Raw genomic sequence first — 15,619 nt, forward strand, 5'->3', positions numbered from 1 at the left:
GGGGGCAAACTTTTTAGCAGGGCCTGTTGCAATAGGACAAGGGGGAATGGTTTTAAACTAAAGGGGGGTAGATATAGACTAGATATAAGGAAGAAATTTTTTACGCTGGGGGTGGTGAAACGCTGGCACAGGTTTCCCAGAGGGGTGGTGGATGCCCCATCCCTGGAAACATTCAAGGTCAGGTTGGACGGGGCTCTGAGCAACCTGATCTAGTTGAAGATGTCCCTGCCCACGGCAGGGGGGTTGGACTAGATGACCTTTAGAGGTCCCTTCCAACCCAAACTATTCTATGATTCTACGAAATTTATGATACAGCGACTCAACGCATGCCAGTGCTTTGCAAAGCTGCTCAAGCTAGATATGAATCAGACCCTGGAGGCAATATAGCCGGATGAGTGCAGTGCCGTGCCTAAGCTAATTAGTCCTACTGAGAAGCAGGATGTGTTATGGAAGAGAGTTATGTTAATATGGCCATACTTCTCAGCTATCTGAAACAGATAAATCAGAAGTGGCATTCCGTGGCAATAGGTACACTTGCAATGCACTAGTTTATTCATGCTGTAACTCTGTGTGGTCCTTTGTAGGTCATTCACACAAGCAATTAGTGCACAGTAACTAATAAAGTGTTAATTCACAACTTTGCATGCTCTGCAATACCCACAGACCCAAGTAAAGAATCAGGACACGAACAGAATTTGATGTTGCTATATCACAAGCTATCCTATAGGGATATATTATTCAATTACCAGCCAAGAATCTAGTACAGAGTTGTAAGAAAGGGGTTGAAAAAAATCAAAGATCTGTAGTAGTTAAGACGTAGAAAACCTGTCCAAATCAACTCCCCCAAAAAACTTCTGAAATCACTTAGTCTGTATTTTCTGGAGTGACAAGAAATTCCGTGTACCTACACTAAGACACCATGAAGGAGCTTGATTTTCCAGAAGGGGTGAGCTGTAATGGTTTAAAAATCAGCCCTCCTGGTGCCTCAGTTTGAACCCTGAAATCACCACTCACTTTGGTAAAGAAAGGTTCGTTAAGCTCTGAGGAATAAAATGTCATCAAAGTCACTAGAATTAGTCATGTATTTATGAGAAAAATAAAAAATCCAACTAATTCTGTAGCATTTACCAATTTAAAGTAAGTGACACTCAAGTACAAAGACTGTGTTCAGAGGGGAATATAATACAGTGAGCTGATGTACTAATGCAAGCTGTGCCCTGTCAAGAAAGGTGATTTCAGAACAAAACAACATATTGTCACATAAGCAAGTCACTATAATATCGGAAATTCAACTCACTTTATTTGTATATGTGCACACATGTGTATGTCTTCCTCTGCTCCCATGAGCTGAAGTCTTTGCCAAATTTTTCTTTAAATGCTTTTAGGAAGGACTGGATGAAAAGTACTCATATTCTATGTGCTTTGCACTCCCCGAACTCTTACTGCAGGTGGTGTGGTTAGGGATCATGAAATACATAGCCTAAAATTGGTTTATTAGGATTGAGATCCCAGTGTTGAAATTCTTTGCAGACCTCCCTCAGTTTTCTTTAAACGCCTTTTCTACATTTTCTGAATACACTTTGCTACTGCTGGAAGCTCCCATCTCCCTTTTCAGGATGAAAGTTAATGAACTACCCCTCTGGAAATAATGACCCCTTATTTTTATACGCGTCCAGCATTCTACCATGAGATTCATAGTGTAAGTTGTCAATAAAAGGTTTGTGATTTGGATTTGGAAGGAGGAAAAAAACCTAGATGCTCTTTCACAGGATACAGACATCTTTAAGCCTGAAGGTTTTTTCTAGTCCTACTTATTTTTCTAACTCTGTCATTGACTGAATAGTTTGCTCATGCTTCTTCAGTTTCTCTTTCAAAATATTCCCTCAGAATTTACTGGCCTGAGTTTGATTTGTAGATCACTTGTGAACTGTCACTAATTGTAGGTCTAATGTTAGGAGTCCCAGTAGCAATTAACAACTTAAAGGAATGGATCACTGTAGCACATAGGTCAGCAGCATTAGTTTCCTTTATCTCGCCAAGAAATCTTCTTTACTTCCAACATTTACAAATGTCAGACCAAATCACTGTAGCAACACTAGGAAGCAAATATCTAACTAGTGGCATTTTCGCAGGCTTCAGTCAAGCTTTCTTTAATACTTCCTTTAAAAGTTACTGCTGCCAACTACCTTGAATTCAGAAAAAAACTTCTTTCTTAATGAAGAAATCTACTGAGAGTTTTATCTTGGGCTTCTACCATTTATTCTTTGAAATATATGCTGAATCTGCTACACTCAAATTTGAGATACTAGTTGTATCAATATGGACCCATGGTTTCAAGCCTTCAGATATGCAAATTGTGTTTCTGTAACGAACAAAACCTTAGAGACCATGCTGTTGTGGTTCCACAGAGCCTTTATTGCGCCTCATCATTATGCTAAATTAATACAAATTTCCTGTGTGTCCAGAATTCAAAGTCAATCAAGTGGCTTAATCTCTGAGGGTATGGGATAAAAATGCTATTATTACAGTTTGGAAGAAGGTGAGGGATTACCTTTAAAAGCATCCAGGCTACATGCTAGAACAGCAACTCTGAAACACAGGCCCGTTATGAACCACATCTTAACTGAGCATGAACTTACAGATTGCCTGCTGCCCTACTTTTGATTGCACAGACTAACTCCCCACATTTGTATGATGCATTTTTGGCAACTTCAATAGTTGGCTCTGTAGATAAGCAGTATTAGAAAGGTATTTGTGATTTGTTACTGTTCTCTAATGCACTGAATGGTTTGACTTTTTATTTTTAAAAGTTAATCACAGTGTTTACTTTTTATGTTTGTTTCATCTTTTTCCCCATATGCTTTGCTTTTCTTAGCTAGAATCCACAAGATGAACCAGCGCCAAGTGTCCAGTGAGTTTTCTGAAGGCATATTAGAACATGATATGCAGCTATTGAGATCCACACTCTGCAGTTTAAAAACTTGTGCATTAGCAGATCCAAATGTACTTTGGAGAATATCTCTAAAATTGATGATACTGTAATGATATTTGGGATTTGTACTTTAAAGTTGCCAAAGCTCTTTAATCAATCAGATTGACTAAATCATCATCCTAATACTTCTTTGAAGGAATAGCTGTCATCTTATTGTGCAGAAGTAATAATGAGTGGCTCCATTGTTGATGCTATGTTTGTGAGGATTTTTTTGGTATCTTTTGTTTCTGAGCAATTTTGAAAATTTCTAATACATCCAACATGAGATGTGGTTTTACTTTGGAAGGCAGGGAAGGACAAAATAGTCACTTGAGGTTCTTTCTAATCCAATTTTCTTTAACTTCACTAAATAAATAAACTGCACCAACAGGCTGAGTCCCAGCTATGATATAATGCTGGTGGGACAAGCTTGCATCATGGCAAGCCTCTGGGTGCACAGTGCCTGTGGAGGTGTCCCAGTGTTTCTACTTCAAGACTAGTACCTCAGACAAATACTTACAGAGAAGGGAAAATGGGGCATGTCGAGAAAATTGAAGAATGCATGGCTTTCCTTTGTATTCCTCTTTGCATGGGATTTCTACTTCTGCCTTCCAGAAGCTCAGGCTGATCTGGTGCAGTGCTAACAAAAAGGCAAGTGTAATATAACCATCCTGCCATAAGCAGTTAAAGTTGACCTTGAAATGATTTTTGCATTGAAGACTCTGATATGTACCTTGTGAGGAGTTACCTCAACCGCAGGTTCAGTTGTCTCTTGGGGATTTTGTCTGCCTGAACTTATTTTAAGTGGATTTCTTTTCTGGTCATTTGAATGTTAGCAACCTCACAAAAAAAAAAAACAAACCCAAAAAACAAACAAACAAAAAAACAAAAAAACCACCACCATAAGAAAGAGCATTTCCAGTCCAATCCAAGTCTATTTAACCTAATTTCCTCTCTCTGACAGTAACCAAGAGCAAAAGCCTAGGGTATAGTACAAAAGTAGGGCAAGCAGAGATATTTGCCCAGAACACTCTCCAGCCTAGCATGGTTTGTGGCTCAGGGGTTTCACGATCCGGAAGTGATCTCTTTGTATTTAATTGCTCTCAGTAGGTTTTTCCCCTGTGAAATTCTTGATTCACTTGTATTGATTATACAGCATCACTCAAACAGCAAGAGAGACATCACTTACCTCACATGATAATGTAAGATAGCTATTTCTTATCACCTGGTGGCTATTGGATTAAGCAGGCCTTCTAAAACCAGGAACTATGCTGTGATATGTAGTAATTCCAGCATACCTGAAATGTCCTGGTTTTCGTCAGTAACTGTCTCTTCTGAAAAGATCACAAGAATTAACCGAAAAGCAGCTTCCACAACCGCCTTGGGTCAAGTTTAAGGAGGGGAAGAAAAATAATCATCAGTTAAGTGTTCTTCATTGTCCAGAAGTAGTTTCTGCCATTCAGGATGGTTTGGCATGATTTTTTTTCCTGAAGTTAAAGTTGTAGCTGTGTAAACCTCTTGGGCTTTGACTGGTTAGTTGACTAGTTGCCACACCTCTGGAACCCACTATTAGATGTTATTACATGCAGGGTGTATGAGGGGTTGTGTATATTTAAGGTGTATCGGAAGACATATCTTCAGGACAGTACTTGTAGAAGCATGCTGTTTGCTGACAGGTTTGAATCTTACCCGTGTTAATCACTGACAGTTTAGTTCTTTGGTATGCTTTGTTTAATCTCTGCCTTTTCCCTCTACAGTTAAATCACTCACAATAGAAACTGAAAGAACTGACAAATACTGAAGGATCAGAATTGTGTTGGGAGGGAAAACAACAAAAGCCAAGATTCTAACTATTTATGGATCTTGTTTCCCAACAAAGTGTATCTAAAAGCCATTGTCTCAGGGTTCAGAGACAGCTAAATGATTGATTTCACATAAAATATTTGTTGTTCTAATTACAGTATCATCTGGGTTGTTGGCAACAAACAGATGCAAAAACAGCCTTTACATACCATCTTGAAAAACTTAGGATTTGCTTAGTGTGCTTTATAATATAAAGCATATGGCTTTGCATAGAATTGCAGTATCCAAAATGAAGCCGTAAGTAATGAATCACTGGGTGGAAGAAAATGCATTGCTTCTGTTACGAGTTCTTTCAGTGTGTGTATTCAAATGGTTCTGTTTAGGGTTATAAACAAAAGGCTGTGCTCATGGTTTTAGCAGTGTGTTACAGATTCTGGGATGCACATGACATCAAAGAGGCTACACTAATTTCCCTAGCAGTCTATGCCTCTTGGCACTGCGAGCACACTCCATCTGAATAAACAGAATTCTAGTTCACCACAGTTGTGTGGGGGATCTGAGGTGATCATGAAGCTTGGTTTTGTTTTATTTTAAATCTTTCTATTATAGGACTTTTTACCCCTCCAGATTCTGTGTTTTCAGTGAATCTGGTAACTACATTTGGAGCTGTAGACTTATACTACAAAGCACTTGACACTGAAAATAGTTAAATCGAACTTATTATTCTTACCTACTCTCCAAGTAAGAGCTTTGAGTACACCGGAGTTGCAGGATTTGCTAAGGATTAATCACTCTTTCTAAGCATTAATATGTATTTTTTAAAGTCGTTAACATCCTTTCCCTTAGCAACGCTTATGTGAAGGTCCAGTAAGATATTTTGTGAGAGTTAACAAGGGCTGAGGCCTTGTAACTCCTCAAAGGACATCTGATTTATTGTTCTTTCCATGCTTGCTTGTCACTAGCAGCATGAAGAGCACCAGCCCCTATAAATATTGCTGGACACTCTTCTGTAGAGGAAGGGAACGAGGGAATTTGGTGGCAAGAATGGTTCCTGTCATACTGTATCTCATTATATCAACAGAATGGATGGCCTTATTGAACATTTGCAGAGCTCTGAAGCTACTGCTAGGTAAGCATGATGTATCCTGGAGAGAATTACAATTGTTAATAGTATTAAATATGCCAATATGCCTCCAGGCTCCTGATGTTACTAGATTAATCAAATCCTCTGATGCCAGAACTTAGGTTCTACTGCTTCACCATTAATGGTTGTTTATTCCCTTTTCTCCTCTTCCTTAGTTTCTCAGTCTTACTGAGATTGTTTCATTTTTTTGTCTTTTTCCTGTCCATTTCTCTTTCCTGTAGTTCTGTCTTTCCACTCTCATTAACCTCAGAAGGGAAAAGAAGATATTAGAGACATACCTCATTACTTAAGTCACCAAGTAGTCTTGCTCTTTATTCTCTCCTACCCTATGTTGCTGTCTCTTGGTGTGGTTTTGCCTGCACTGAGATTAAAATCTTTCAGAGACAGTGTTTATTTTCTATCAGCCTCCAGCATTTTTGCAGAACTACCATAATATAATTAAATTTATAGTATATAGCATGGACCTGATAACATCATTATTCCCAAATGAAGCTACAGATTATTCTACAGTACTTGTTCTGTGAAGCCTATTAGACCTGTTATCCTGTTCTCATTTCTGATGCATTTATAGTTGGTAGCATTTAACAGGCAGCGTACAAATACCCTGTGATGTGGGCCTGGTATCTCTTAATGTGTGCTCATACTAAAGTCACACTGACCGCAGTTTAGTACAGGGATGTGCAAGATAGTTCTGCGTTAACTGGCTTGGCAGGTAGGCACAGCAGGAGATCAGTGGGGGCTAACTGCCTGAGTATTCACTCTGCTTCTCAGGCAAGTTTTTCATTTTACTCCCATTTTGCATTTATGGTGTGATGCAAATTTGTGCAAATGGTGGAGAATCATGGGAACGAGAAAGGGAGGAAAATACGTTTGTATGAACACTCATGGCCAAACAGTATTATGTGCCCTTTGTAAATCTCTCTTTTTTAAAATAAAGCTGAAATAATTAAAATCATAAAGCCTAGTTCATTTACAGCATTTTTTACTGCATAAGTGACGTTCAGTCACTCCCATTTAACACTGATATGAGTGGGACCAGAATCACTAGCCCCTTGAGTCCTCTGCTTGAACAGACTTGTATGGCACAGAAGAAAATGTAGCTGTTCCTTGAAATCAACATGCTGCACATAATTATCCACTTAGCATCCAGTCCAGGAGGAGGATGTATATTATCATTGTCTGTGAGGTCATTTCTGCATTTGCCTAAGACTTCAAGAGAAAAAGTGAAGTTAACTTGCTGCCTTGAAAAATGATTCAAAACTGGAAAAGCTTGAAAACATCAAAATACATATAAATTATCAAAGGAGAACAAAGACAAGTTTTTCCACAAAAGTCTTCTCCCCAGGCTATAACAATGCTTTACATAGGCATGATCAATATATCCAGGCTTGAGAACCAAAGTCTTTTGGAATAAATTAGACTGGCAGGAAAAGAAACAAACAAAGAACAAATTAACATGATTTTAAACATTGCTTAAATTTTCATGAATGTAGACCTTGAGATGTTATGATGAGATCCCATGAGTCTGTGCTAATATTTGCTTATAATTAAGGGTTGCACTTTCATGTTTCATCTGATATTATAGATTGGAAATCAGCCACATGCTTACTATTTTTCTTGGTCATACGGATTTATCTACTTTATTTGCTTACTCTGTTAAGAATAGTTATGATCCCCTAAATGGCCACATTACTTTTCCTTTAGCAGGCTGCCCCTTCTCGTACTCTAAATCTCCCCGGCTGAGTAATTAGAGAAGGACTACCCTTCCTGTGATATTAGGTTTGTTTTCACCTATAACAGAAAAAGAGACAAGACTAACCCCTTCCAAACCTGCTTTGGGTAAATGGCTTCAGAAGGAAAATTAGAGTACTCAGATCCACCCTTCGATATGTGTTGTAGTGGATGGAGTCCCTTCAGCAAGGGAATTGGCCACGCAGCCTGCGTTGTGGCACTGACACATTGGCAAAGATCCCTCCTGTGCATTCCTTGCCAAAGGTAAGATGTCATCCAGAGTTTAGAGCCCCCTCTGTGCTGCACCAACCTTAAAACAATCTGACTCACATCAGTGGATTTTACAAGTTCCAAATGCAGTTGTAGCTGCCTCATCACCATTTTCTCCGCAGAATTCTCCATGTAGGAAAAATTAGCAATGTTTGGCGAGGTCATCAGCATCAAGGGGTTTTTGAAGCAAGGGTTTAATCATGAACAGTTTATGAAGACCCTAGCTTCATTTCAGAGAGCAAAATCTGATCATTCTCAGTTCCTCTGAAGAATGTGCCCAGTGCCTGGTCCCCAAGTTTTCAATATCAAGATAAGCAGGAGAAACAGGACATCTAAGATGAGATCTTCACTGAATATCAAGTGAAGTCATCTGCCTCATGGGAAGTCATTAGAAAAATATGTTTTTGCAGGTACTGTTTTGAAAGTATTGGTCAGGGCCCAAATCCTAGATGCAAAAGTCCTCGTGTTAGTGCTAAAGAGCATTTTGAAGTCTTTCATTAAATCTTACTGTTTGGCAGTTTGTGCATTTCTGAAAGAGTCCTTTGCCGCTTATGGAAAGGAGGGATTTTTAAACAGAAAAATCATTTAAATAAGATATGGCATAAGAAATGTGCTAATCATCTCCAAGCCAAAAGATGTCATAAAAAGTGTCAGTATGATGGATGTGATGGCTAATTGAAGAAAAATATTTCCATTTCAGCCATAAGAAAGCAAAGAAGAAGAATCACATGGAAATTCAGAGGTGAAAGTATATCCCAGAAATCAAAAGATCAATACAAAATCTTCTGCAGATTGAGACTCGTGATAAAAATCACATTAGAGAAATGAGTTCATATTAAGCTAGAAGTGATCCATGTCATATCTTGAATAGTTTTTAACTTTAGCTTGAGTCAAAACATACCTTTTCTAAAAGCTTCCAATCTCAACCTGAGCTTCCATCATACTGCTAAATATTTTTTTTCTCCTGACTGATTGCTTTCACTATGTGCTGTATTTCTGGTCTGAAATTTTCTTCCACTTCTGACCATGAGACAGTTCAGACTTTTGTTTCCGAAGGTGAAAAGCCCTCCACCTTCTATGCAGGGGTTTAGACTTGCTTCAGATCTTCTCTTAATCTTCTTTTGAAAAAAATGAAATAGAACAGTCTTCTTAAATTTCTCACCATATGGCAGGTTTTCCAGATTTCAGATTGTTCTTGTTCTCAAAACATTCTGCAGTTTACAGCACCCACTTTAAAATAATTTTGCACTCAACGATAAAACTGATTTCCTATTTCTATTGAGTAGTCCTCTGCTTTGCACCCAGTCTACTTCATATTCAGCTGAATATCTGTGATGATTCCCAAGTCTCTCCTGGAGACACTGCTTTCCAACTATGCAATTCCCAGTTCTTAAAAATGTAACTCGGATGTTTGATTTTGCATTTAGTTCAAAACACACGTCTTTTTAATCTGTCTGAGCGCTGCAAGGTCCTGGTCTATTGGCTTGGGCTCTTATGTATCAGAGAAATAAAAAGGATAACCAGTAGTGGTAATAGAGGAGTAAACAGAAATGCCATCGGTTTGTTTACTTATAAATACTTTATACTCCAACAGATTTACCCATTTGTCAGTTTCTAATTCCCTTCACTGTAAGCAACATCAATTTTGTGGTAGCTTTAGGGAAGCATCCACATGAGCCCGCTCACCCATGTGTATCAGCCTCTCTGGGTTCGAGCGAGGAAAGGAGGAGGATGCCCAGAACCTCAGCTATCCTACACTTGCTAGATCAGCTGACATAGTGCACTTGCCAGAAGGCATTTTGCCTACTCTGTGTTATTTCTGCACTGCGGTAAGGAATTTACCAATAAAGAAATTGTAACCTGAGAAATTTCTGTGCTTAGAGTTACAAAGGAAAGGTTTTCTTCCAGACAAAAGGGGGGCACCGTTAAAAAACCGTGCTAAAGGACAACCTGAAGGAAGTGCATGTTCTCGCTCTCGCATCTGGTCTCAAAATTTGTAGGAAACTCAGGAGCCTGGATATGCCAGAGGCACTTGGCACAATTTGGGTGCACTGTAGACAATACCCTGTTAATGATACTGGTGCTGCTGCTATTGCTATTAAAATGGCAAGTGACTTTTTTTCTTATTGGTGGCTTTAAGTTTGTCATCAAAGCAAAATATTTTAGAACAGCGTTTAAAATGCCTATTCAACTGCTGAGTGTTGAGCACATGTTAATACCGTTTTCTCCAGATATGGTAGTTTATGATAAATGTTACCAGATTTTGTACTGTTCGTGTAGTATGCTACTAAACACTAAGACAAATGGACCCACTGAAAGGGTATTTCCTTTGGAGGACACAAGCTGCAGACCACCCATAGAATACACAGAAATAATTAAGTGTCAGGATAAAAAGCTAGCGCAATATATTAGTGTCTCAGAATCCTAATGAATAAAAGACATTTTAAAAACAAAGACTATACATATAGGTGTTTTGAAAAAATAACATGAAGGCCACGACAGCATTTGGGGGAAAGGAAAAATGAATACCCCATCATATTATCATACTGTTTGAAAATTTCTAAATATTTGTGTGCTGTGTTTTTACTTCTGGCAAGCTGCAGAGAGGTGTGTGAAATTACACAGAACCGTGAGGACCTGAGCCTTCATTCATACCAGCCTCTTGCTAGAATAAAAAAAATTATTTTGGAGAGGTATTCAAGAACTACATTGCTGTAAAAAGGAACTCTCATGGCCCAACTGAAAACATTGCTTGCAAAAATTGCAGACCCTGCTGTCCTGAGACAGAAAGCTCTACTATCAATTTGAGTAACTTTCCAGAGCAAACAGAGAGTAGAATGTAGTTACGGCAGGTCTTCTGCAAAACTTCTAGAGACTTCAGAGATGAAGGCCACGACAGCATTTGGGGGAAAGGAAAAATGAATACCCCATCATATTATCATACTGTTTGAAAATTTCTAAATATTTGTGTGCTGTGTTTTTACTTCTGGCAAGCTGCAGAGAGGTGTGTGAAATTACACAGAACCGTGAGGACCTGAGCCTTCATTCATACCAGCCTCTTGCTAGAATAAAAAAATTATTTGTGGAGAGGTATTCAAGAACTACATTGCTGTAAAAAGGAACTCTCATGGCCTTGCAACTGAAAACATTGCTTGCAAAAATTGCAGACCCTGCTGTCCTGAGACAGAAAGCTCTAAGGTCAATTTGAGTAACTTTTCAGAGCAAACAGAGAGTAGAATGTAGTTACGGCAGGTCTTCTGCAAAACTTCCAGAGACTTCAGAGAGAACAAAATTGCACCTGTGTCCTATCTAAATATTAGAGAAAAAACTTTCCAAAGACATAGATATGACTTTGGGCATATTTGCCCAAATTGGGCACCCAATTTTCCCAGAAGCATTTTCTGGAACAGCTTCTGCCTTGTCTGGTTATATACAATACAGGTAAGTAGCAAAGGTTCAGGCTCAGCCGTCACATTAGCGAAAATATAAAGGTTTACTGAACTTGAAAGTATAAAGCATTGAAGCTTTGGGTATGAAATTAGCAAGCAGCATGAGCATATTATTTAAAAGTTATTTTGTATTACTGGAGAAATGTAACCTTTCTCTATAAAATTGTTTTTGAATTTTAGACCCAGCTCTGCAGTCAGTTCCCTGGTGGCCATTTAACCCACCATCCCTCCCAGGTGTTGTGAGGGAACACGATGGTTGGCACGAAACAAGTGCTCCCCTCCCACACAGACATTGCAGTCCCATCCTGAGAGGAAGCTAGTATCTTTCAAATTTTACTGTTGAGAGGGAGAAAGACAGTGAAAGAGAGAAAATCTCCCAGAACAGTCAGTCATTTGGCTGAAAAGGCCGAAGTTCAGCCACCTCCTCTACCTCACTCAGTAATTGCAGAAAAGTACAATAGTTGCAAACTGTAAACCTGGGTGTATAATAAACCTCCTTTGTAATATTACCTGCTCCTTAAGGCCAGATCTTACAAATGGATTTGTGAGATTAGAGCCCTTGCATTCGCACAAGCCATATTGACTTCAGTTTTGAAGTGTTTAAAGGAACTCGTGCTACTTGATCTTTGTGCTGGTCTTTTGTATCGGAGCAAGTTTCCCATGCAGTGTGGAATGCAAATGTGATAAGATGTATATTTTTCCTTCAGTGCCACCAAAAACTGTTCTTATTCATACTGTCACTAAAATAATTTTTAACAGGGAGATATCAGAAAAGTCAAGGGCATTGGGAGAATTATCTGAAAAGTAAATGACCTTTCCTTACCCCCCACAGTGTCTTTTAGTAACCTAGTGATTCTGATTTATCCTGAAAACAGTTGTTGTGGTAATCTAGAGGATGTGCCACAGAAAACACCTGGTAAAATAGAGTACAGCACACCATAATGTCTGTTTTCCTTAATACAAAAAAAAAGGAATAAAAAGGCTGTTAGTTCTTTTCAGAATCCACCCCTTCTGAAATATTTCCTTCATCTTTAAACTCTGCTTTCCAGATGACTTTAAGCAACTGTTACTTTACAGCACATCACAAATTATATTAAGAAAGCATAATTCCAAACAGGTCCGATTACTCTGATTAAACAGAGAGCCATGTCAAGAAGGTAGCCTTTTTATATAATAAAAATGATGATAATAGACTAAGTCTGATCAGTCAAAAAGCTTTATTACTGTCTACTGTAGAAAAACAGTTTTGCTACTGATGAATGATATATCCCTAGCTAGTCACAATATACCTCATTTCCTGCTTAGATAACAAAAGATACTAAGATAAAGTGTGAAAGGAATAAGGAGCTGTGTGATACAGATATATGGAAGAATAAAAAATGTTATAAAAGTAAAAATGAAGGTCTGCTTAAAACCTTGTGTTTGAACTAAGTTTCAAAAGAGAAAACAAAGATCCCCATGTTTCTGTGTGCTTACTTTGGATAGGACAGACTTGCTAGTAAATCCAGGACCAAATAGGACAGAAGAAAAGACTGTTTACAGACTAAAATATGCTAAGACATTCACAGCACCTGGCACAGTTTAAAACTAAATTGTGTTATCTTACTGTAGGTTCAGAAAACTGTCTTGAACAGAAGCTGAGAACACCTCGTCGACGATGTCAGCAGCCCAAAATGCTGAATAGCCCTGAGGACAACATGTACTATAACCAGTTAAATGTGAGTTCAAAGTGGCAATAAAGCTGTTTTACTGGCTTTGTTTCCAGTTAATAATTCTGTTATTAATACCTGTTTCAGCCCCTCCAGCCCCACCCCCACGTTCTTCTGCTCTCGTCTTGAACATGTGCTTATGCTCTTTATCTGTTGCTTTCATGTCAGGATGTCTGCCTTCACGGTGAATAATTGATGTGGTTTATCAAAGACGAGCAAGATGCATGCTTCATCAGGCTCACTTGAGCCCTTTGATCAAAAAAATTATGCTGTGACTTCTGATATTATCAGCATCTGCTTGCATTCAACACAAAATCACTTTGAATTAAAAATTAACGACTTGCTGCTTTGCTTTGACTGTGTGTTCTTGGCCCTCTCCACAGGGAACTCTAGAATATCAAGGGAGCAAGAGGAAGCCAAGAAAACTTGGGTAAATATCTATCTTCTTAGTTCTAAGCAACTGTAAACAGAAGAAGTCCTTTGTGATATTACAGAATATGCAAAACTTTCTAGAGAGGTTTCTAAAAATAAACAGTTAACATATTTCTGTGCATTGACGTTGGACATTTTCTGCAGAAGCAAATGTAAAACTTGCATGTACTGCTGTCTGCAGACACTAGAACTGATTCTTATAAAATATGCTCCCCAGCTTTCTCCGAGTACTACTGCTACAAAAAAATAGCTTTCTTCATGTTTTTAAGTGCATTTAGCACTAGTGAAAGGTGCCAGATGAAGGGTGTTGAAACTGAAGTTCTCTGACCTAGAACATGGAGAGAAGCCCTGCCAGCTTTGCAGCAGCACACTCACAATGGGCTTCAGCCCTCCTGGGGGAGCACATTTTAAGAACTGACAGAGGCCACTCAGCCCGAAAGGGAGTTGCTCCTTCTCTGTTGAACTGAGTCAGTTCTCATTCATTGTCACATGAGCAGTTATCACCTGGTGATAGGTAGAAATCACTGAAAACAATTTACAAAAGCCAGGCTGACTATTACACAGTCGCCAAAATATTTCATTGACTGATCACATGGACCAGAAAGAACTGATGGATGCTTGGTCTTGCAAATGCATCTACTCCAAAAATGTACAAGAACTTCCTGTGTTATTTCCTCTGTTTTTAATTAATCTTCTGAATATAACTGTATGAATAGGAGGTCTTTGAGTCAAGGTTAAAGCCCAAAATTTTGCATGACTGCGCAAGTTTTGGTCTATTTTATCTCCCTCCCCTAGTTTAAAAAAGTCTGTATTCCTGTTCAGGGAATAAAAACACAAACATGGGACTGCAGTGCTCATCGTACATCACAGGAAAATGAAAGCCCCGTGATGTCAATAGGGCTTTCCCCAAAAATTGGTGATGTGGTCTTTGGCTCATGTTCACAGCAAACCATCAGCTGAAATATGTTATCAAAATCATACCCTACTTGTGGAACATATACAGACAAAAAAGCCACGTTGCTCAAATGAAATGCCCACTTGATGCAAATAGTTGGTCTATCATTCTGTACACCCAAACTGAAAGACTATATTGCACTTCACTGATCCTCAGAACCATTCAGAGTACAATCATAAAAAAGTAATAGCAAAGTCAAAGTATGTATAAAAGCTGTATCTTTCTCATCAAATCATCCCGTCTTTCTTTTTCCTTTCTTGTATTAGCACTCTTCATTTTCACATCCACAGAGAAGTTTCTATTTCTGAAGATACTGACAGAATTAATTTTTTAACTTAATAAATGTTGTTTGTTTTCTTTCAAGCCAAATCAAAGTGCTGGATGGAGAGGATGAGTATTACAAATCATTGTCAGCTGTTGAATCTATCCCTGAAGATGACAGCTTCCTCAGTTCCCCATCTCCTCCTTCTTCAAGAGGTGTGTCTTTTGCTCAAAGCTGAACCTCACTTACTCTATTGACTAATACTGGTAAGAGTATTTTCATGCTGGTAATCTCTTCCAATTAACTTTGTGCGTGTGTATTATATAATATATCAAAAAATACAATTCCAGCTAGTAACTTTCACTAATTTAGACTTGGTTTTGCAGCTGTAAATTGTCCCATTTAGCTGTATTTCTATAAATAATTCCAGTAAAGAGGAGCAGCACTACCTGTATGTGTTGACGTTGGTAACGGACACGTTTCTTTAGCAGCAAGGTTAGTTTATACAGTTCCGACCCCTTCTTCCCTGCTCCCCCTGCCAGCTGCTGTTCCCACCCTGTGCCATCCCTTCTGTTGTGCTGGCACAACTGCTGGTAGAGCTGTGTGAAAAATAAGATCAAGGAACTGAACTGGATTAAAAGAATTCTATACTAAAAACTTTCATTTGGGGTCATAGTGAAAATGTTTTGTATTTCATTAGACTGGTATTAAACATTATCCTTTAAAAAATTCTGTGCTGTGTATGGTTCTGTGCTGTGTATGGCTTTTAACACTACAAAACTGTATCATCTAAAATAATAAATGTGTCTCAATTTACCTTGTAAATATTTTTCTTATAAAGTATTGTTTATACTTTACCATAAGTTTACCATAAGTTTAACTTGAAGAGTTAT

At 38.5% G+C, this 15,619-nt stretch overlaps 1 protein-coding gene across 1 annotated transcript in view; it reads left to right on the top strand.

Annotated features, from left to right (window-relative positions):
• The window catches only part of MYO3B (myosin IIIB), a 207,858-nt gene extending 192,894 nt beyond the window's left edge, over positions 1 to 14,964 (top strand). Inside the window, 3 exon segments of the mRNA XM_019471869.1 lie at positions 12,980 to 13,086; positions 13,461 to 13,507; positions 14,829 to 14,964. Coding sequence (XP_019327414.1) covers positions 12,980 to 13,086; positions 13,461 to 13,507; positions 14,829 to 14,964 — 290 coding nt within the window.
• The last annotated feature ends 655 nt before the right edge of the window (positions 14,965 to 15,619 follow it).

This window comes from Aptenodytes forsteri, unplaced genomic scaffold (assembly GCF_000699145.1).
Source record: "Aptenodytes forsteri isolate BGI_AS27 unplaced genomic scaffold, ASM69914v1 Scaffold257, whole genome shotgun sequence".
Lineage (NCBI taxonomy): Eukaryota > Metazoa > Chordata > Aves > Sphenisciformes > Spheniscidae > Aptenodytes > Aptenodytes forsteri.